This window comes from Athene cunicularia (assembly GCF_003259725.1).
Source record: "Athene cunicularia isolate RWA chromosome 2 unlocalized genomic scaffold, athCun1 chr2_part1, whole genome shotgun sequence".
Lineage (NCBI taxonomy): Eukaryota > Metazoa > Chordata > Aves > Strigiformes > Strigidae > Athene > Athene cunicularia.
Window position 1 is genome coordinate 132,540,049 of NW_020799095.1, and position 23,666 is coordinate 132,563,714.

General features: G+C 35.0%; 1 protein-coding gene across 1 annotated transcript in view; it reads left to right on the top strand.

The window, feature by feature from the left end:
* RIMS2 (regulating synaptic membrane exocytosis 2) overlaps nucleotides 1-23,666 on the top strand; it is a 408,362-nt gene that overhangs the window by 245,667 nt on the left and 139,029 nt on the right. Inside the window, exons 19-23 of the mRNA XM_026842040.1 lie at nucleotides 2,329-2,445; nucleotides 13,646-13,711; nucleotides 14,263-14,370; nucleotides 18,005-18,070; nucleotides 20,492-20,554. Of these exons, the coding sequence (XP_026697841.1) occupies nucleotides 2,329-2,445; nucleotides 13,646-13,711; nucleotides 14,263-14,370; nucleotides 18,005-18,070; nucleotides 20,492-20,554 (420 nt within the window). The remainder of the gene's footprint in view (nucleotides 1-2,328; nucleotides 2,446-13,645; nucleotides 13,712-14,262; nucleotides 14,371-18,004; nucleotides 18,071-20,491; nucleotides 20,555-23,666) is intronic.

A 23,666-nucleotide genomic window follows, 5' to 3' on the forward strand; every position in this document is an offset into this window, starting at 1 on the left:
GCTCTTGTAAAGTTTTCAGCTAATATACTTTATGGACTGTTATCCTCTGTGGATCAGAATGGAGTTTATACTGTGGCAGGAACTGAACAGCATAATGTTTAGCTTTTTCTAAGACTGCACATTTGAAAAAGCAAGATGGAGGTGACTACAGAAAGTGGCTAGGCTGAAATGGTGTAGTAAATCTAGTAGAATGCTCATTATTTTCTACCATCACCACCTGCAATTACATCTTTTTTTATCCTGCTTGCCTCTTATCTGGTTGTTCCATACACGTTCTGTCAACTTCAGGAGAACTCCAAAGGAGTGAAGACATATGTTGTGAAAGAGCAACTTTTCTTATAAAACAAGTTTCATTGGAGAAAGTATGTCATTTTCTGTTTGTTAAGGAGTAAATCTGGCTGTCAAAGGCATCCTCAGCAGAGCGAAACAGAACTAATAGTAACACTTTGAAGTAGAAGAAATACAGTTCTGTAGGATGTTAAAAGCATTGTGAAATCAGAATCTGATATAATACAGAAATCTAAAGAAGAAAATATTTATTTAGAACAATAAGACAATAACACAATCTTATTGAAAGAGATTTGAGCAGACAGGATGGTACTGGGTTTTCAGGACAAATGCATATAATCAGAGTTTAGGCAGGACTTTTGATTATGTGGGCAGACAGCGAAGGTCACATCTTTGGGAAGTTTTGCAAAGAAATTACAGCTTGAGAAAGCTTAAATGTTTAAGTCAAAAGAAGAGATGAGTAAAATAATAATACTATAGACAGAAAAAAAAACCCCAACTTTTTTTTTTTTTTTTTAACCCTGAATAAAAAGAGATACCCTGAGAAAATGGGCCAGACAGAAACTAGAATTGAGAAAAGAGGAATAAGAATTGGTTGTTGGGAAAAGTAAAAAAGTTAGTGAAGAACAGCAGAGGAGTCCTGTCAATGTCTGTTTAAGAATAGAAATATACATAAAAGAGTCCAATGGCAGGGTAAAGGCTATACTGGATTTTCTGTCATTTTAGTATAAATGAAAGCATTAAAACATGTACAAAGAGGAAGTTGCAGGAAAGAGTTATAGAGTAGAAGGCAGAAGAATTATACTCACTTTTAATGTCGCAAGCAAGTATGAAGTTTACTAGCCAGAGTAAAGATTATATTTGACTTCAGGAAAGCCAGAGTGGAGAAATGCTTTATGAGAAATGAAATAGAGCTAAAGGCAAAAATTTATGTGTAATGCAACATCTTCATAGCACTTATATACAGAAATAAACAAGAGCATGGCAGCAGCAGCATCATACAGGTTAACACTAACCAGAGACTGGCAAATGACAAAGGATAAGGATGACAGGTACCAAAAGGGCAGACAAAGTGACAAGGAAAGACACAAGAACTGAATGGTATAAAAGTGAAAAAAAAAATGAAGCCCACATTAGGGAAGACTGCAGGAAAGGACAGGAGGCAGAAGAATTTATAGATCTAAAATGTGAATTTGTGTGGAGGGAGGCATGCAAACCGCTATTTTCAAATCTATACAAAACCCTACATTTTAGTTATTCAATAAGCATTACAGCTAACTCTTGTCTTTTTATCTTCCTATTCTTGCAGATTTGTTTTAGAGAGCTGAAAAAGTTGAGTTAGTGTGTATCAGTAGGTACTGGTTAAACTGAGTGAAGCAATCGATGGGCAAAGCTTTGGTCTCAAATAGTACAAAACTGGAAAGGTGATTGGTGTTCTTTAATGAAGCCTGCACTATGTGTACCACTTATGCCTAATAAAACAGTTCTGTTTTTTTGAGGTTCTATGCTAGTGAGATTACAAAATAAACTTTCCAGTGCAAAACAAGCATCTGTTGTTCAGTTCAGATGGCAGTGTTTTCAGCTGTCTGCACTCTACCATAAGTCCTCACTGTATCTTACTACAGTTTACATCTTTATAGTATAGCCAAACTCAAGAGCTCATGGAAAATTCTTTTCAGTATAGGTTGCAGCTGGAAGGGAAATATTCCTTGAAGGTATTAGTCTGGAGAGAAAAATGAAATTTTGTCTAAAATTAACCTTTCAATGATATTAATAAAAAAAAAAAAAAAAAAAGAAGTAATCCTCTTCTTTCCAAAACAAACACTGAAACAAGAGGAAAATAAACCTTGGACTTAGCACCTTTCTTTGTAGGAGAAAATTTTTTTACCATCAGATTTAAAATTAAGTGAGAATAAAACTATACAAAACACTGGTCAGCTAAGACATCTCATTACCACCATGTTTGCAAATACTTGCTGTACAAACCAGTAAGGGGATGTAGTCCAGGCGCACTCAGAATCTGATGTCTTTTATCCTTAGTCGGAATCTGGATCAGGGACCACGAGGGACTCGATCTACTGCTGCGCATTACGATACCCTGAACCGAATGGATAGACACCGTGTTATAGATGACCACTACTCCCTGGACAGAGAGAGGTAAATATCTGAATGGAATTAGAAACAGCTGTAGCCTACACTCATCAATATGAATTACTTCAATATGGTAGCTCACTGAAGTAAACAGCAAAATTACTTATCTAATCCCCCAGATAAGCATTTCCCTACTCATGTACCCACTGGTTACATGATATATATTACAAAATATACAGTGCGCACAAGGTTGACAAAACTGTCAAGTTTGTGTGTCATTGCCAATAGGGAATCTGAAATATCTATGAGAAATTGGACAATAGAAAAGACAAATATCTTAGTTGTCTTTTTTTATAAAAATATTTTAATGTGCTATATTAATAAATTCTTTAAGTGCTCAATGTATTTTAAAAAAACCAACAGTAGTTTCAGTCATTTTTGCTGCTGAATAAAGAGACACAAAAATGGATAACTTCAGCTCAGTATTAATGCAATTCTCCCATCAGATACAGTACAGTTCACAAACATAACAAAAGTCTAGAACTTTGTCTTTTCTCAACTTTATGAGCCATTTTTGTGAAGGGAAAAATTAAAAAAAAGGTTACGGCAATATGTGTTAGAATGAAATCGGGATCTTTTGTTTTTAGAGGCACATCTTAGCAAACTAATATTTTACCTAATGGAACTTCCCAAAGAGTGAGCAGAGCTGTAGCAACCTCTATGAATTTTAAGAATGTAAAAAAGAATTGCAGGCAATAGTTGACTAATGTAGTTAATTTTGCTGAATTATTTGTGGTAGTGCCTTTGTGACATTAAAACAATATTGATAGGATATTTCCCACCTCACTGTCTTCAGGTCAGAAGATGAAAAGGGAAAGCATCTTTTACCTTTAATTTTGAAAATCTTAGAGCTCCTTATGCACCAAGTTGAAAACCTGCAAATTATAATCAGAGAGGCATGATTGCTAGATATTGTCCCATTTCGTAATTGCATATACAAGGAGTAATACAGATATATTTTGTAATCTTATTGAGTGCTATGTGACTAGTATTTGAAGTTAATACTTTTATAGATGATTATTACAGGTTATTCCTCAAGTGCCATCAAAGCACATGTTGTTAACTAATACAAAGAGTTTAAGAAATCAGTGGCTTTTTGTTAGTAATATTGAACAGAAAAGGTAAATAATAAGTCTTAAAAGAACATTAATGTGATTGTCCATGATTGTAAGGAATGTAAACCAAAATTCTTCTTAAAAAATTATAATTAATTTTTCCTGATTAGGTAAGTTAGAAAAAAGAGAACCAAAAGAAAAAAAAGCATATCTATTCAAGTGATTTGTAATTGAATTTGGCCAAAAAAAAAAAGTCAAATGGGAAAAAAAAAAAAAATTGAAAATCAGTCAAGTATTTATCATCCAGAATGTTAATGGTATTCATTACAAGGATAATAGATCATAGGTGAACATATTTTTTTCATTAAACTATTTAATATTTCTATTTAAGTTATCAAAAAGAAGAATGCTCTTTAGTTGGCTCATGAAGCTATCTGATACAAAAGGCAACTTAAGGATTTTGAGCTGTTTCCTTAAAAGAAAAGAAAAGAATGCTTTTAGGGTAATACTATGTTGGTTTTTAGATGAGTCATCCTTGAAATATGATCTAAACTTGTCCTTAGGGCCTGTATATGCCTTATGGGATGCTCTTGGGTTTGTTCACTTTGTGAGTTTGGTTGCTAGCTCCCAGATAAATGCATAGCAGTGAAAGGTGGCTTGAAGTACAGCACAGCAATCTTTCCTCATCACTTCAATCAGAAAACCCCTACTGGACTGGCTTGGCTTAAGAGAAAGAGAATCGTGGTTTTTTTAGAATATATCGGAGAAACAATGTCAGAGAGTTGCTGGTGATGAGATTATGGAATGACCATTCTAGATGAATAGGTATTTGCTTGTTAGGGGTGCTCTGAATCTCTCAACACAGGTTTATGTGTCATCTGTATTTTCCAAAACGCACACAGAATTTCTGTTTGTACATGGTGAGTGGTTGCCTTTGTAATCACATTGTTGACTAGTTATGCTTCTATTGCAACGTACAGACTCCGAAGCATATTGATTTTAGGCAACACTCAACAGAAAAAGACTATTCCCAAACATTTATGATGTTTTATATTCATTGTTAGTTTGACAGTGGTTTTATGAATGGAAAGATTATTAGACTTCAGATTTTGTTAGAGAATGTTTGTGATACTATGTTACATAATAATAAACAATGGCGTGTACACAAAGTCCCTAAAGTAACTCTTTAATGGTAGTGATTGTGAATACTGCTGGAACTGCAGGCAGTTTGGAGAAGTAGAAAAAATGAGCCTTTGTATAGGTATATAATCTCTCTACTTGTCATCCTTGGTTTGTTCCACACTTACCTCTGAAAAAAGTCACACTTTTCTTTCCCACAGCTCTGATTTATCCCTTGGAGCTGTTTGCAAAACAGGGACTTTGAAACAAAGTACCTTCTTGTAGACATGCTCAGCTGCTAAAATATGACTAAGCACAGGAGTAAGAAAATTCTTTCCTTCCTTTTCTAGATAATTTAGCGTAAAGTTCTCTAAGGTATATGGCACTAAAAGTTAGTTGAAACCACATACAAAAATGTCTAATGACCTCAAGTGTAATGGCAATGTAAACATTCCCTCAAAAATGAATTCATAGTTAGAAGCGAAAATGAAATTATTTATAAAAAGATGAAAGACATAAATTTTCTAATTCAATTTTAAATAATTTTAATTTCAAAGCCCAAGCCTTCAAATATGCCAGATGTTAATATCAAATCATATAATGATTTCTGTTGGTAAAGTCACAGTTAAAATTTGTATCTGTTGCTGTATTATCAAAAATGTCAGAATTGAACTGTGTATACTGGTAACTCAAAGTGTAATGGAAGAAATATGAATGCTTATGACCTAATACAGCCCCAAGTTCCATAAGATCTTTTCTCTGTAACAGGATAACTTTGTAAGCTTCAGTTTGACATGCTTTAATAAACAACCCAAAGCAGACTTTTACCTCACTTCAGAAATTGAAACTAAGCAATCTATAGAGAAAATGTTGGAAACAGCCACATTTGACCTCAGAGTTCTATATTTAATTTTATTATCATTATATATAATTAATATATCTAATATATATAATTAGGTGAATTAGAGGAACAACATGAGAATCCTAGCATTGTTCCAAAAACAAGACAGCCAAAATCATTATCTGTGTATTACTTTCTGAAAGATATATCAGCAATAACAACAAACATCAAGACCGAGTAAGGAAATTGTACACAGGCCTACAGCTATAAGCAGTGTAGATACTATTTAGCAACTATTAATCTAACTATATTCTTTTTCCTAGATGTGCTCTCCCTGAGGCATGAAATTGCTAACACTGAGTTTAGCATAGATATAGTAGGCCAGAGCATTCAGAGAATGCCTAACTAACTCAAAGAGTCTTGTGATGGAAACATATGAGAAAAATCCCAAAGTAAAAATGTTTTTCTGCTAGGCAGTTATAAGTAAACAAGAGAGAAAAAGCAAATTAAATTTTGGGTCCACTATCCCTTCATCAGGACTATTACACAGTTTCCATTTTAAAGAAGAAAAGTTATTATCTGCTGTGTTAAAGTAATGGAGTAGTCATAGCAATGATTATTTAAAGAAATATTCTCCATTATCTTTAAATCACTTCAAAGATGATATCTTGATATGCTGGGACTAGCATGACCATCACATCACTATTACTGAGAGCTTATTTCATTAGCATATTTAAATACACTTTCTGTTGAACTTTGTTTCTTTCTGTTGAAAGTGTTTTTTTTAAACATGTCTTAAAATAAATGCCAAAAATTCTGGCTACTATAATCAACAAAATTATTCACTACCATAAGTCTGCTGCATGTTAGACAAGGTGCCATTTAATCAGCTGCTTCTATTATTTAACACAAAATTAAATGTGACCAAGAGCAATGTAAATTCTACATTTCTAAAAGCCATTTTACACTGGCAGTTGCTTTATCTATAAATAGCAGGCTCCTAATCCAACATTGTTAATAGCTAGGTGCCAGATTAGGTCAGACTAGGAAAAGAGTTTTTTGAGACATTGCACCATAGTAAAAACCAGAAAACAGATTTTTTTTTTTCACATCCTTTATTAAATACACAGCTGAATAATATGTAATCAAGTAGTCATTTATTATTTAGTTACTATTTTATAGTACAATCATTTAAGTGTATGTTACAGATACAAAAATATTGTAGAGTATAAATGGAAATGTAGAGTATATGGGGAGTTCTGGGATAATATTTTCAGTTTTTGGTTGTGTATGGTGTCATATAGGTACATACACATATGGGTATGCAATGTCATTGTTTCTTTGTTTCTTCAAATACCCAGTAAAGTAAAAAAAACACGTTGCTGAAAATTTGCTTGTTAGCTACATTATAAAATGTATGCATCAACTTAAATCTCAATAACTGAGATTTAAGAACAACTTTTTTTCCTTTCAAAATGTTACCATGTGCATTAATAGTATACTGCACTTCCTAATTATTTTATATATCTACACCTGTAACTGCAAGTAAAAACCACTAGAGATTGTACCAGTAGGGATTCCTGTAAGTAAGACTGTCCTACACTTTCCATTAACAGATTCTGTTTTCAGTTACTTATAATGTTGCCAAATACACTTTCCTCTCCCAGGACTCTCACTCATGAGCCCTAACGGATTTAACTGCTGAGGGGATTGCAGTCAGTACACTGTTAAGTTTTAGCCTTGCAGTAGGGATGGCAGAAGGGAGAGTGTTTTCTCTTTAGCTGCTGTTATTTATGGTGGGCATGTTACTTCGCAGTGAAATCACTGTTGAATTGCACAATTATCTTCACTTGGTGCCTCCATGTGTTTGCTGAGGGATGGTAATCTCCAACAGAGGGATGGAGTAGGAAGGCGGCAAGAGAGGTGTAGTATTACAAATGTAGCTACATGTGTAAGGAATCATGATTCAGAACTTTTGAGACGATATTTATTGGAGGGACAACACAGCAGGGTGTAAGCAATCCAGGAGGTTCCTGGAATGCGCTGATGATAACTTCCTCCAAGAGAAGCTGACAAGGGGAGGTGCTATACTGGACCTTGTTTTCACCAACAAGGAGGGGCTAGTGGAGAGTGTGAAGCTCAAGGGCAGCCTTGGCTGCAGTGACCCTGAAATGGTGGACCTCAGGATCCTTAGGGCAGCGAAGAGAGCACACAGCAAGCTCTCTACCCACACGACATTCTTGTCTCTAAACTGCAGAGACAAGAATTTGATAGATGGACCACTTGCTGGGTAGGGAATTGACTGGATGGTCACACTCAAAGTTTTGCAGTCAACAGCTCAATGTCCAAGTGGAGAGCAGTGACAAGTGGCGTTCCTCAGGGGCTGGTATTGGCACTGGCGCCGTTTAACATCTTTGCTGGCAACATGGACAGTGGGATTGAGTGCACCCTCAGCAAGTTTGCCAGTGACACCAAGCTGTGTGGTGCGGTCAACACACTGGAGGGAAGGGATGTGCCATCCAGAGGGACCTGGACAGGCTTGAGAGATGGGTCTGTGCAAACCTCATGAAGTTCAACAAGGCCAAGTGCAAGGTCCTGCACATGGGTCAGGGCAATCCCAAGCACAAATACAGGCTGGGTGATGAGTGGATTGAGAGCAGCCCTGCGGAGAAGGACTTGGGGGTACTGGTGGATGAAAAGCTGAACATGAGCAGGCAATGGGTGCTTGCGGTCCGGAAAGCCAACTGTATCCTGGGCTGCATCAAGGGAAGTGTGGCGAGCAGGTCAAGGGAGGTGGTTCTCCCTGTCTACTCTGCTCTTGTGAGACCCCAGCTGGATTACTGTATCCAGCTCTGGGGCCCCCAGCATAAGAAGGACATGGACCTCATGGGGTGAGTCCAAAGGAGGCCACAAAACTGATCAGAGGGATAGAACACTTCCCCTCTGAGGACAGGCTGAGAGAGTTGGGCTTGTCCAGCCTGGAGAAGAGGAAGCTCCAGGGAGACCTTATAGCAGCCTTCCAGTACTTAAAGGGGCTACAGGAAAGATGGGAATATAGTGAGAGGATGAGGGGTAATGGTTTTAAACTGAAAGAGGGTTGATTTAGATTAGATATAAGGAAGAAATTATTTCCTGTGAGGGTGGCAAGACACTGGCACAGGTTGCCCAGAGAAGCTGTGGCTGCCCCCTCCCTGGCAGTGTTCCAGGCCAGGTTGGACGGGGCTTTGAGCAACCTGGGCTAGTGGAAGGTGTCCCTGACCATGGCAGGGGGGTGGAACTAGGTGATCTTTAAGGTCCCCACCAATCCAAGCCATTCTATGGTTCTATGAATTAAAAACCAAATAAACAGCAAGAAAAAGTCATAGATACATTCCTCAGAATAAAGTGCACATACAAAATAGTCATGTTAAAAATAATGCAGTTATGCCCAGTGTTATGTCCTTTGGAGAAGAACTTAAAATACATTATGGGGAGCACTGTAATAATCTGATACTGATTTTCTTATTGAAAGTCATCTTGATTATTTGTCAGTTCACAAACTCTCTGCTGATAATTGCTGTTGTTTCACAGTTTAAGTCTTCAAACTGTCAACTGCAATCCGTTGGAATATTTCTAGGATTTCATCTATCACAGGAGATAATCAGGAATTTCTATACTATTTATATACAGTTGGTGTATATCTGGAAAAACTGTTGTCTGTCCATAAAGTTGGTGTATATCTGGAAAAAACTGTCGATGTTTGTACATAAAGAACCACCTGTTTCTTACTCTGCAGTCTGAGCTAATTTCCATTTTTTCACATTGCTTGATTTTTAGAAAACTGTAACTTGAAAAGTTTGGGAGTATTTGGTTTATAATTACCAGGCCAGTAAAAAAATTATATTTATTTTATATCAATCTTAATAATTTCATACTTGTCATACATTTAATTTGCTATTTCTATTGAAAAAATGTAAAAGAGTATTAATAAAATGGAAGAGAGTAGTGTTGCCAAGTACAATGTAGTACTTAAATTACAGTCGAATAATACCTGGGAAAAGCTGGCTATCAGAATAGATAAACGGTGTTAGGATGACAGCAGTTTCTTGCGTCAATGAGTTTGATTCATGCAAGTTCTAACAGTGGTACCGAAAGTCTTGTTTCGCATTCAGAATTATTTATGGGTATTCCAATAAACTCAAGATTGTCAGGATGTAATGGTACTCCAGTACTTCACCAGTACTTCATCCTTTCCACAGAAATACTTGGGAGTCAACTTCCCACTCTAATAGGAAAGCTGGAATATTAATAATCTTGTGGGACATGGTCAAAGAGAATGAAAATTGAAAAGAATAGATTATCTTCTAGTGCCTCATCTTTACTATGGGATAAAATATCCCAAGCAGTACAGACCAGGTTAAACTCCCCTTGCACAGAACAGAAAGGTATGCTACAGATGTGAGGCACTCTGTGTATGTTTGTGTGCATATGTGTGCTTTCAAGTGTGCTTCTGAGACTATTCTGGTCTGTCAAGCTTGTTCATGGACATTAAGTACTTCCAATTAGGCAATCTAATTGGTCACTGAATCACATTATCCTTATGGTTCACTGAATTTTCATGAAGGTGTAAGGAAATGGATAAATGGGTGAGTGATATCAGAAAATTGTAAGTCATCGTTGTCTGTTCACTTTAAAAAAGGAAAATTATCATGTTTGGCTATATGTTTGGAATCTTATTATCAGAATAGTGGAAATCTTCACCTGATCCAGGGGTGTGTGTAGGGATGTGTGTCTGTGTGTGCCCACACATGTGTGTACGTTAATGATCATTTTGCAAAACATATAGTGCTGCCTTATCAGCTGCTGATATATTCAAAATAACTTCATTATTTTCATGTAAGTGAAATGAATTGCTGCTGCTATATGTAACAAATTATGTAATGATTCAGAAATCTGTGAGGATGCAGACTAATATTTTCATTTTGCCATACCATCATTTGATGTACTTCTGACATCAACTACTACAATGTAGCAAGTAAGGAATGTGTAGTAAAAAGCTAGAAGTCTAAATGAAGGTTGCCAAAGAAAAAGTTCTTTTGTTTTTGTAAAAATCTGATATATCTAAATGTTGTCCATGTCTCCATGGTCTTCTGAGCACTCCTATATACATGTGCATATGATATCATGATTTTCATGAACAGCTCAAAAGACATGGTTATTTTGCTAAGCAGATCTGGAGCATTTTGGGAATTCTTTTGCACTTAGCCATGCAAAGCTTAATGATTTTACTATATTATGATTTATATACATTATGATTTTAAGTGCTTTAGACTGGCTATTAGCCAAATGAAAGCTGCATATGTTTCTGTTTTGAGTAGTGAGAAATAGGTATGTCATAGACATTTTTGATGTTATGTTGTTAACATTTTTATTAAACCCAAAGCATTGATTTAAAGCTAAATACATAAAGTATTAATTATAAAGAGATAAGTAGTGGAGCATTGCCTGGATGCTCAGAAGATAAATAGCATTTAAGCCTTTTGCTCTGCATGTTGAAATACATAAAGCACAGAAAAATATGCTGCCTCTAAATGTTCATATTCTCATATTTTGACCTATGTGATGTCAGTCATTCTCCCTTCCATGCAGATATGTCATGCAGCTTTCCGTTTGCTGGGGTTTTTTTTAATAACCATACATATTTTATGGAAAATATTACTGTCCTTGAACAGAAACCATTTTCAGAGACACATGCTTACATGAATAATAGCTATATGATTATTACTGGTATATAGTTAGAGATATTATGAAAATGCAGAAACATTTAAGTTATATATTATGCACAAACATTGGGTTATATATTATGTATAACATTAGGTTGTAATGTATAACATTAGGTTATATATTATACACAAACATTAGGTTATATATTCTTGATTTATGATGAATGCCTTGTACTCTAGTAAGTTACTGCATTAATTCATGTATAGAACTGATTTTTCTTCTTAAACAATTCAGACATAATATTATCTCTTTTTTTATGTTGCACTTGTAAGAACATTTTATAGTGAGTTATCATCTATTATGAGTTAGATAGCATGGATAACATGGGCTCTAAAGAATAGGGAAAAATATGAATAGCCAGTAATGCCAGAGGATTAGGTCAAGTATAAACTGAGGCTTAACTCCTCCATATTGACAAGCAGACTTCTGGGTGATGAGGAAGCATATTTCAAACTTGTTAAAAGTTATTCCACATCAAACTGTCTAAGTGGTTGTATGTAAATGCCAGCTTACTCTGATTCTGAATTCCCGAATTAAAAAAAAAAAAAAAAAAAAAAAGGTTGAACTTCCTGACATATATTCACAAGCAAAAGTCTCAGGACTTGATAAGAACACTTGAGTTCTGAGTTTCTAGAAGGATTAGAACAAAACTTGATACCAGATATTAAGCACTTAAAATAGTTTAGTGAGAATCTGAAAAGTAGTTAGGACTCATATCCTAATATCCTAAGCAGAACATTAACTGATGGCCTTTCATTCACATTCAAGTAAGCGAAGGGAAGAGTCTGGTGTATTCCTTCTTACAGACATATATAAGTTAAGCTGCTTGCAAAATGGTAGTTGCATTCCCATGAAATTCATGTTCTGCAGCACATATTTTCCTTTAAGTCCTAGTTTGTTTAAAGCTTTGCTCTTCAGAAACTGATTGGATATGTTATATTTATTGGTATCATATTTTTGAAAGACTATCAAGAAAACTTGTCAACAATTCAGTGGAGAGATACAAGGGGAAGTGAATTGTTAACATTAAAATGTCATCTACCAGCAGACTTTTGTCATGTTAGTTCCGGGGTTGCATCTAAATCATTTAAGGGCATATTCATGTGGATATAGCCTGGGACTGTCACCATGTAGTGGTGAGAATAAGCTGGCATGCAGCTGCTTGCCATCATCACACACTTGGCACTGGTGAGGCCGCCCCTCGATTCCTGTGTTCAGTTTTGGGCCCCTCACTACAAAAAGGACATTGAATGACTCGAGCGTGTCCAGAGAAGGGCAACGGAGCTGGTGCAGGGTCTGGAGCACAGGTCGTACGGGGAGCGGCTGAGGGAACTGGGGGTGTTTAGTCTGGAGAAGAGGAGGCTGAGGGGAGACCTCATCGCCCTCTACAGCTGCCTGAAAGGAGGGTGCAGAGAGCTGGGGATGAGTCTCTGTAACCAAGTAACAAGTGACAGGACAAGAGGGAATGGCCTCAAGTTGTGCCAGGGAAGGTTTTGACTAGATGTCAGGAAGCATTTCTTTCCAGAACGGGTTGTTAGGGGCTGGAATGGGCTGCCCAGGGAGGTGGTCGAGTCCCCATCCCTGGAGGTGTTTGAGTCGGGTTGACATAGCGCTGAGGGATCTGGTGTAGTTGGGAACTGTCAGTGTTAGGACAATGGTTGGACTGGATGATCTTCAAGGTCCTTTCCAACCTAGTTGATTCTGTGATATCATAGCTGCTGTGGGGTCGACTGCTACATTTTAATTTGATTGTTCTCCCTGTGGGTGTACATATATTCTAATTCAAATTATAAGAACATGATGAGATTATTTTTTAATGCTTTTTGGCAGCATGCTGACTGCCAGGCTGCTGTGGGTAGACTGGTTTTAGTACTCAGTTCTGTGCATTAGTTTAAGAACCCTAATACTTTTTGCAGTGTAGCTCTGTGATTATTTTCTTATTTGTTAGTCCTTCTTAGGATCACTTCTTCAAATTTTCAGCATACAATGTCAAATTGGGCCCTGCTGAGTTGTATACAGCTCCTCGTTCTTGTAACAAGCTGTGAAGTTTAAATTGCATAATCAGGGACTTAAGTTACAAGCTTTTTATAGTGGTGACTATACTTTTGCATTTATTTGACTTCTTGAGATTGCTTTTAGACAGTTTTATACATTTTTTTCCTCCTAATTGAAATAATGTAGACAATCCCAAATTTTAGCTATCCTCTTGATCCACAGTCTCCCACTGGCTTCTCAGCATATATGTTTGAATCATCTAGATAGTTTTACCTTTAGAACTGTGTATCAGATTTCTAATCTTGTTATTAATTTCAGTGTTCTTGTAGCTTTCGTATTTTCACATTTTTATGTCTTCTGTTGTGTGATGTGTATCATTCCTTCTCCATCTTATTGTCTCATATTTGTATTTTTCTTTCTGCCATTTACTCAGTCATTATGTTACTTTACCTCGTTCCCGGTACACCCAGTCTGCAGATCATCATTACAGAAATGCCAGGTATATGTTTTTCTCTGTGTGACTGTGTGGATAATGCATGTACTTCTATGTACCTACATGTCCACTTCTGTTTTTATTAGTCTGTGTATAGTGATAGAAGTGTTAATATCAGCATTAGCTTTCTTAATATAGTGTATACACCATCACGGGGTAATTCTTCATATGTTTCACTTTTTAATACTGCCCATAGCCTATAATTGGTGGTCCATGAAGATGATGCTATATTTACATCATGATAATGTCTTTTAAAAAGTCAATAAAGAAAATTATTCAAATCAACAAGTACAAGATACTTGCCAACAGTGTGATTTTCGTATATATAATGTCATACACATATGGCTGTCTTGAACATTACAGTAGATAAATCTAGATAGATAAAAGTAAATAGGTTACAGTAGATAAAACTAGTTTTGGAAAATTCACCAAAGTTCCAACTGAGTTTTGTTCCAGTGTTTTGTTCTGTTGCTGACATTGCTTGCTTTTCATGTTGATTTGTCCTCATTTCATCTTTGTGTTGCTTTTCATTGTGTTCACCTTTTATGTTTTGGCAGCCAGGATCACACAATGTATCCTCTGTTTTGTGAAGATGCAATCAGATTACTTCGCTCCCGTAAGATGTGCCGTACCTATTCTGAGGGTGCTTACTATGATCTTGAGAGGTATAACTCATGTGGAGCATATCATTAGCTCTGCCACTTACACAGTGTTTGGTTTCCAAGCTGAGAATATGATATATATTTTAATTTATAAACACATACAGTAAAGATGTTTTATAATACTCTGTAAGAATGTATGCGTCTAAAACTGACTACTCAGGATGATGGGTAAATCCCAAGAGAAGCTGAATAGCTTTAGAGAAGTCATTTTCATAAATTAGGTTATATGAATATTATATGTAAATGTCTTTGTATAACCCTTATTTTTTTGCTGGAATTTTCCAAAGTGCTTACATATTTAGTATTCTCTTTGAAATAATAAGGAAAAGCCTATCTACTTCCAGGTACACAGAAGTAGAGTCTGTCTGAAATCTCATGCTTTGCCTAACTGAAAAATAGAGTGAAAACTTAAAGTATAAGCTTATGTTATAGATACTTGTATGGTGCTTATTCTGTAATTTGAGTACTTTTATACGTTCACTATACCTATGTGTGATTACAGAACATCAGAATTCCTATTTATATATGAAGTATATGGCAGAGAGAAGTGAAGCCCATAATAATGTCTGTGAAATAATTATCCTTGAAATACAGTGGCTTTTAACAGATGTAAAACACATGCTACTGTAGTACTGTGATTATGCTATTTTCAGAAAGAATTACAAAGCAAGAAAAAGTCTACATAGTTGTGTGTGAATAGAAATAAGCATATAAACCTGATAAACAGTGAGCCAGTGAAAAGGAGATGGTGGCTTCAGATCTCAAAAAGCAGATTATAACAGGTGATATGGCTACTGCTTTACAAGATGGGCCATGTAAAATTTTCCATAGCAAGAACTAAAGAAGTCTTGATATATTAACTTCATGGCTGCCCTCCGGTTGAGAGTTTCTCTGAGAAGTTTAAGGTTTGCTCTGGATTCAGATCATACATAACCATATTTTTAGTAAGTGTAAAACTACTTTTGAATGCAGAAACAAAATAGAATCTGAAACTTTTATAGTATCATAGAAGTATTCTTTCCAGAAAAATATTGCTTTTTAAAAATTACCCAAACCTATAGTATAATAAACATTCTGTCTATTTTATATATATATATATATATATAAAGATTATGCTTTAGCTTTCAGTTAGACATTTGTTTAGAAATGATGCTGTTTTACATGAAACCTAATATAAAGAAATATAGTTCAGTCCGCATGTAGAAACTTTAATAAGGAGAGGGATTTTTGGTTTGTTTTCTGAAAATATGTGATTCAATTCTCTCACATGTATGCTATTTCAATAGTTAGTTGTACTTTTTTTGCTTTAGTTGTATAATCAAATTTGCATTAGTTTATTTGAACCTGATTCAGATTGCTGGTGGTATCTGTGACTGTTTAGATATTGCTGAAAGTTGGAGCTGTTATCAAATTTCTTAGTTTGAGGGTCTTCACTTGCAAATCTTAATCTTTCAACAGAAATTAATTTCTCAAAAATATAGTAAAATGAATGAAAATAAAGGTCAAAAGTGACAGTACTACATAAAAATGAAAAAGCTGAGATTTAGGCAGTGAGCTGGAGTAAATCTTTTCCAGGGCTTTATTGAAGAGAAGGGTATTAAAGCTAATTCCTTCTGGGGTCAGAAAGAAAAATCATACATGAAGTGGAATATCTCTAGCTCACTGTTAAACAGTATCTTAAGATTCCTTGGGCATAGTAACTTATTCTGGATTCTTTGGTTCTCCTGAATCCAGGCTGCCTCTGGGTAATGTTAGTGTTCAAGTTACTTGAGCCATCTTACCAGATATGAACTACTCTTGAGTACCTCATAACCACTTCTATATTCTGACAGCAGTTCTCTAGGTAATTAAGAACCATTTAAAGCATAATCTTTATCCAATTCCTCTTTATTAATTGAAAAACTCTAATTTCCTCTTCCTTATTTTAGTTGAAAAATATACAAAAAATTACTTTTTAAGCCATATTTCCTAATTTATCTTTACACTTTCTCCCAGTTTGTTTACTTTAAATTACATTATTTTTGCAGGTCAAGGTGTTAGTCCTGTCTTCTTAGTTCCATCTGCTTAATCAGTGTAATGTTGATGTCAAGCAACCACCTCTCCCTGTCTTTTACTTTCACTTTATTAAGCATGTGAAATAACTTTTCAGTTTCCATTATTCATCAAAACAGCAAACAGTGTTCTGCACAGTCCAGCATTCAGGAGAGAGTGTCTCATATGAGACAGAAGAGTTTTGAATGTCACACTGATTCCACCAGCGTGGGCAGGCAAATACATCATACAGATACATCAGTCAGAATTACTTGCTGCCTTTGTTACTCATGGCTCCTTTCATTGCTTATCTTGTAGTCATTCACAGCCAGCCCATTAATTCTTGTGGTCTCTTCTAGCAGTTTTTCCTCTTTTTTTCCCCACAGCGTGACTGGTTGGTTCTCTTTCATCTTTTCTCTGCTGAAGTTTGTTTCAGTTACTGTTTATCAGATTTGATAGTCCTAGGACACATTTACATTAACAGAAACCTTAATTTCTGAGTTCATTGTTGGGCTATGGCACTTGTCATTTTGTCTTTGTGATAGTTGCCCGCTTTTGAAGAAGTCCAACTGTTTCCCTCCCAAAAGAACAGAGGTGGCATTGACAAGATACTTCAGCACATGCCTAAGAAAGATAATAGGCACATGTGCACCTTCAGTGACTTCAGTGCCCTTTGAACCTGAGACTTTCTCAAGAACATGCTTCTGCTCAGTACCTTGCTCCAGTTTTCCTTGACTCTTTAATGTGGTAGTCAGCATGGTAGCGCTAGCTGGTATCAGTGCTCCACTGCAGCAGCTGCAGCTTCTTACACTGCTGCAGCTACTCAACTTGAACATACATGTAGAGCTTTACTCAAGCTTTTATCTTTCAATTCACAGTCCTATAGGGTTATAGAGGCCAGTGCATAATTTGACAGTCACCCATCTTAAATTGGCTGACATGCACATGATCTCAATAACAGAGTAATGTTCTCAAGATTTTTATCCCAACTGCTTTTAAAATTAAAATATTAGCAGTTCCTCCCAAATAAAAATCTGCTGAAACCCTGACTGTATGAAATTCTCTCTTGACTTACCTATCTTGGAGCTCAGCTTTGTCACTGAGAACACTGCACTGTGCTATTTTCATTTATTTCATTTAGTCTTTGAGGTTAGTGTTTGGAAGTCAATAAAAGCTGGTTTGTGCACATTTTGTATAGTATTTCAGGCAGAATTTCTGTTGCTTCACTTAAGGAAACAAAATTTTGCTTCCATTTTGTTTTCTGACTTCCATTTTACCAGTCAGATTTTTTCTAACTTCTATTTCTGGTGAAATTTCTCAGTTGCTCAAATACTGTTTTCCTATTGATGTCACTTTTCACTCTTATGGAATACGTGTGCATTGATCAAGTGTTCTTAATATCTTGTTAATTGTTTCTGAATATAATTTGAAAGTAGAAGTTTAAAATTACACATATATGAAAATATAGGTTCACAATATACTGCTGAACTATAGATAAATGTGGTCTATGTTCATCACTATCTTAATAATATGCTGAGGGAAAACATCATGAAAGAAGCACGCTTTAAAATGTCTGAAATATCTGTGCTGTTTATTCCATATTCAGGAGGACTAGGCAGGAGAGAAGAGTGCCTAATTCATATTATGACGACACAACCTATACTCCTGAAAGGTATTTTAATTTATATAGTAAAAATAGATAAAGTTGGGTAATAAGTTTTTTCTGAAGTCTAAAATTTGTAATTGGTCTAGACTAATGATATTTAAGTTTACAATGCACTTTATGCAGTATTTCTCTAAATACAGAACAACTAATCTCCATAGTTTTAAGTACCTCATTTTCTTTTAGCTCTCCATTAACTTGTCTCTGGATATTTTTTTAAGCATAATTCTTAATCTGAAAAAAATTTTACTCATTAGATGTGGGAGGAAAACTGAATAGTACAGAGGAGCTAGGTACAACTGAAGGTTTTTTCCCCACTTAATGGCAGCATATTTCTAATGACTAAACTTTTCAGTCACCAGGAGAAAATTATAGGACAATTTAGAATCCTCAATTTCATTCTTTTAATAACCTGAGTCCCTTAAGAAAGTCCTCAGCTTTTGATGTGTTACTGCTCATATTGATTTAAAAAATGACTAACTGAATGCCTTCAAATTGATTTTGGGTGCTTGCTGTGCTAGGACTGAAAGTACTATTCTCATTAAGTTTTGTTATGCATACACTGTATTACAGTGAACATAATATAACTAAAATCAGATGTGTAATAGGAAAACTTTTGGAGTGTCTCTAGAAATAGTTATTTGGTAACAGCATTTCATGCTTAAAGAGCTAGGCAAAGCCCTGAAAGAAGAAAATCTGAAGAAAGGTGCAAGCTGGTGTTCCTCTCCCTTTGTACAATTATATCTTCTATATTTCTTTGTCCATTTTTAAATCAGTGTCTTATTTTTGTCTACAGTATGGGAGCAGGTAAAACTAATTATTTTCTAATAGCAAGAAATTTTATTTTTACTTGTTTTTTATGAATAAATACAGTCATATTTAACAAAAAATAAAGTGCACTGCAATTTTAAAACCATGCTTATATATTTATGGTGTCTATAATAAAGTACTTTTATGGAAGAATATTACTTAAAGTACTGGCTAACTGGAGAGACTGGTTTTGGTTTCAAGGAAACAGATGATCAGGGAGAGTGTAAAGATATACTGTCATTCTCCAGTTGTATTCCAATTTAGACTGAACTAAATCTAAAACTAGATTAGGTTAAACAAAAGTAACTTTCATCCAGACATTGATCTACAAACCATGCAAAAAAAAAATGTCACTCCCCATACCATCCAATTTGATACAGAAGAAACAAGAGCAGCTGAGTGTCACTGACATATACTGTACTCCATACTGTCTTCCTTCAACATAATGACCAGGAGGTCTGGGGTTATTTAGTTTGTAAATATATTTACAAACTAAATTTACAACTTAGGTTCTGAAATCTAAGTTTGGAAAGAAAGAGAGCCATGCACAAAACACTTCTGTGATTCCCAGAAGCATATTCATGAAAACCCTTGGATACGTGTATTCAGGCTATTAAACAGTTCATCCTGCAGACTTTGGCTAGGATTTTCAGTACAAAGGAAGATTTGTATCCAAGTTCATAATATGGTTGTCCCTCAATCTTTTCTGAAAAACCCTGACTTCCTTCTCACTCACTATTATGTGAAAATCATTGAATAGCGGGAGTATTGCAGTTTCAAGCAAGATCCTGAAAATATGGAATTCCAGACATCCAGTTGAAACTCCTTAACCAAATGTTGAATGATTTGTGTATGCTTTTAATATGCTGGAGTAATGGCAAATAAACAGTTTATCCTCTGCTTTCTGAAATGAAAGCAGCTTTTTTGTCCTCTTATTTCTTTTCTCAGTGGTTCTACTTAAGGTTAAATATTTCTGCATGTGTTTTATTTTGTCTTTAACTGATTTGCTGAAATGATACTGCAAATGTTTAGGTAGCCCATGTTCAGTGACCAGAAGAATAATACAGGTATAAAATTTAATTAGTTTTCATTGTTTGATCTGAGTGAATTTTCTTCTGCTTCTGTAAGTAACTGTAAAAAAGAACCACCCTATCAAATAGAAAAAAAAAAATTGTAAAAGTTAGGTATTTGAAGTTAAAAGCAGTATTTTATACTATTGCTACATAGAGTGTTAGTTTTGTTAATGTTATATATTCACAATTACATTTTAATTCTTTCACAAACTCTAACCATTGAAAACATGAAGGCTTTTGTGTAAGAGAAGATAAGGGATCAGTTAGTCTTTATTCTATTCACCAATTTAGCTATGAATTTCAGTACCATAAAGGTGAAATATATTAAGAATTATATCAGGAAAAATTAAACATAATTTGCTTGGCTTTTAATTAAAAAAAATGTTTTTCTTCATACCTGAGAAAATAGGAAATGTACAAAATTATTTGGAAACATTTGGAAAGCTTCCCATTTTATTGAGAAGTGGTCATGTCATATGAATTAGAGTGTTATTATTAATACATATGTTTCTTTATAACATTTCTTTATTTTAACTGCATTGTAAAGGTGGTACAATGGTGCAAGTTCATGGGCAGATCATGTAGTCAATGGTTCAGCTGAAAATTATGGGTAAGTAAAGAGTGTAGTGTTACAGATATAGCTCAAATGTATTTCTAATCTTTATAATAAGAGTCCATTTATAATTGTACCAAAGTTATTTCTAATAAGTATATTTTTCTTGATGTCTTTCCTTCTTGACTCAGGACTAAGGCACATTTATGTGCTAGTCTTTTTTCCAAGATTAAGCTGTTTTACTGAGTTACAAATAGAAAAAGAACATTAATTATGTTTGAACTATTTTTAAAACATGTTCTCACTGTTCAGGGCTGCTTTAATGAAAAAAGCCTTTTTAACTGATAATACCTGCCTACATTCACAGTGTTGGGGAATGTGTCTTTGAGATCTAACACTTTTTGCCTTTAGAAGTAATCCCAGTTCTAACTGTCTAACCTGTCTTCCTGTGTGATTGATCCATAACCCATGCAAAGTGCTGTGTACCTTACAATCTTCAGTTCTTCCCAGCTGCAGCTGGCTCCCAATCAAAGGAGCACACCAGATTTCATTGCTATTAGTTCTTTGACTTTACTGCTTCTCCTGCATTTTTCTTTTTGCTCTTGCAACACTTTTCTTCTTTATTTTTACTCACTTGCTTTGTGAATGTGCACAGAGCTGGCTTCTTTCTTCCCTTTTGTAAGTAGGAGCTGGACTATGCCAGTGGGATATTTTGGCTGACTAAAACAAACATATGCTGTGGGTCCAAAATGCTGATAAATCCTGAAGTTCTTAAGTGAAACTCCTATAGAATTACTGGGAACTTTTCCTTAATGAAGACTAAAAAAGTTAATAAAAACTAAAACTGTGTCCCAAAAAAATTTGTCGTTACACAAAATTATGCTATACATTGGTGTCTCAAATGCTATAATTTTGTGCATACAAATACTTCATAACATGTAAATTGTGCATGAATATTGAATTAATTACTTATTAGTAAATTAATTACTGACCATACTTTAAGTGTTTTGTTTCTGTTTATTCTTTTGTGGTGATAAAAGCCAATATGTCTGCCTGGAAAAACAGTCATGTACCTAAAACAGATCACTGGAAGCCTATTAGATTGTACTCAGATGAATATAACAAACCATATAAAATGATACTATATAATGACAACAGAAGTTTAGATAGATAGATAGATAGATAGATAGATAGATAGATAGATAGATAGATAGATAGATATAAAGGGATTAGTCACAGTTTACCTGCAGTCCTAAGGCTATTTAAATAAAATTGTAATTCATATTTGTCCTGTTGACTAAACAGGAATTCTGTTTAAGGAATTCAGTGACTGAAGGATAACATAAGTGACTTTGTCGACTTGAAACTGAAAAAAATCTGATAAACCCCAGAAATAATGCTTCAATATTTTAATGCAAGGTTCTCTCTTTAGAGAGAAGTTTGTAAGAGTCTTCTGGCTCAGCATTAGTTCAGCCACAGAAACTTACTTGAGACTGTATTTCTTGCCTAGCTTTTCAAACCAGAGTGCCACTGTTTCTTGGCTCTTCAATTTTAAGTGTTTGAAGTATACACTTGTGCTTTTGGCAAGGGCCATGCTTATTAGTTCTTCTGGGAAAGTGCACAAGCATACTGAAAATAAACAGCATTTGAAGAAGACTGGGAAGTGCTCAGTGTAAACAAAGCTTTTGTATTTGCTTTTGATAGTCACATTTAATAGTTCTGGTTTACTTGTCTTAGATTTAGTACTACATAGATGCTAATGTAGGTAAATATCAGGAGAAAAATACAGATTTGTAACTTGAAAAATAAAGTTATTTGTTAGTACTCACTGTCCCCATTTAAATTTAGCTCAAAAAAATCTGTGGAAACAGAAATAAAAGATAAGAACATTTTTTGTGAACCGATATGACTTTTAGGTAGACCATAAGGCATAGAACATATTTAATAGAATGAAGACTAGTGAAATGGATCAGATTCTGTTAAGATGAATGGATTTACAGAATACCTTTAACAGAAACAGTATGCTATTTTGTTCATTTGTAATTTAAGAGCTTAAAAGATAATAAAGTCTTATATAACTGCTTATCTTGGAATGATCTGATTGAAATCCTAGCCTCATCAAGTGACAGAAATCCTGTTGACTTCAGAGAGGTCAGAACTACAGGTCTGTTGCCAAAAGTTAAGAAGACAGATAAACAAATATTTGCGATATTAACCCGTTTGTGATAATTTACTCATTAAATGTCTGTCATATTACTGGTCTTTAAAATGGAAAAAAGAGGCCAACTGCAGCATGCCGTGTACACATATATTTAAGATCTAAGGGAAAATATCCTGCAAAACCCACCAAGAACCAAGTACTTTTTAAATTTTGCATTTAGTACTACACTGCACAAAGGCATATATAGGTACATGCTTAATTGTAAACCTGCAACTAATTCACTTAATTAGTCTATAGTCTAAGTGCTCTGCTGAACTGCATTTGAATATTCAAGCCCCGCTATGAAATGCTTCTCTCTCATTGCTTCTCTCTTAGGCTTTTCTATGCATTGTCTTATATACCATTTGCTCTTCAGTCATGAAAGACACGATCATTAAAACCCTTGAATGTTCCTGTCATTGCTCATACATTGATACAACATTCAAGCTGAGTGGGTGAAATACTGTGTTCTGAAATGGGAAAAAATGTGTAATAAAATTATAAAGCTGAAATGCTTTGGAATATTTATATTTTTTAATCCAAATTAATATTGCTATCTTGGAAAGAATAGCAGCAGTATATTCAGTTATAAAATTGTGCAGGGGGATGTGGACAGGAGATGATTTCAGCTTGCTTTGAGAATTTTGAGTTCCCAGATTTTTGAATGCCAATCGGGCATTCAAAATCAGGCAATCAGGCTTATCAGGCAATCAGTATCATGATCTTCAGTGAGTCATTTAATGAAGACAGAGATCTGTGTTCCTGCAGTGTGATTTTTTTATATATGTCAACTGAGGGGTTATGTTAAAGATGCTGAAAGGTGGAAGTAGTTGGCAAAATACAAGGTACTGTAAAAGGCAACTGGCTATATAAATGAAAATGTATGTTACAAGTAGCAGAAACAACAATGTAAAAACAAATACTTAACATATTATATTATAGTCTAAGTCCTCAGACTTTTAAGTTAGT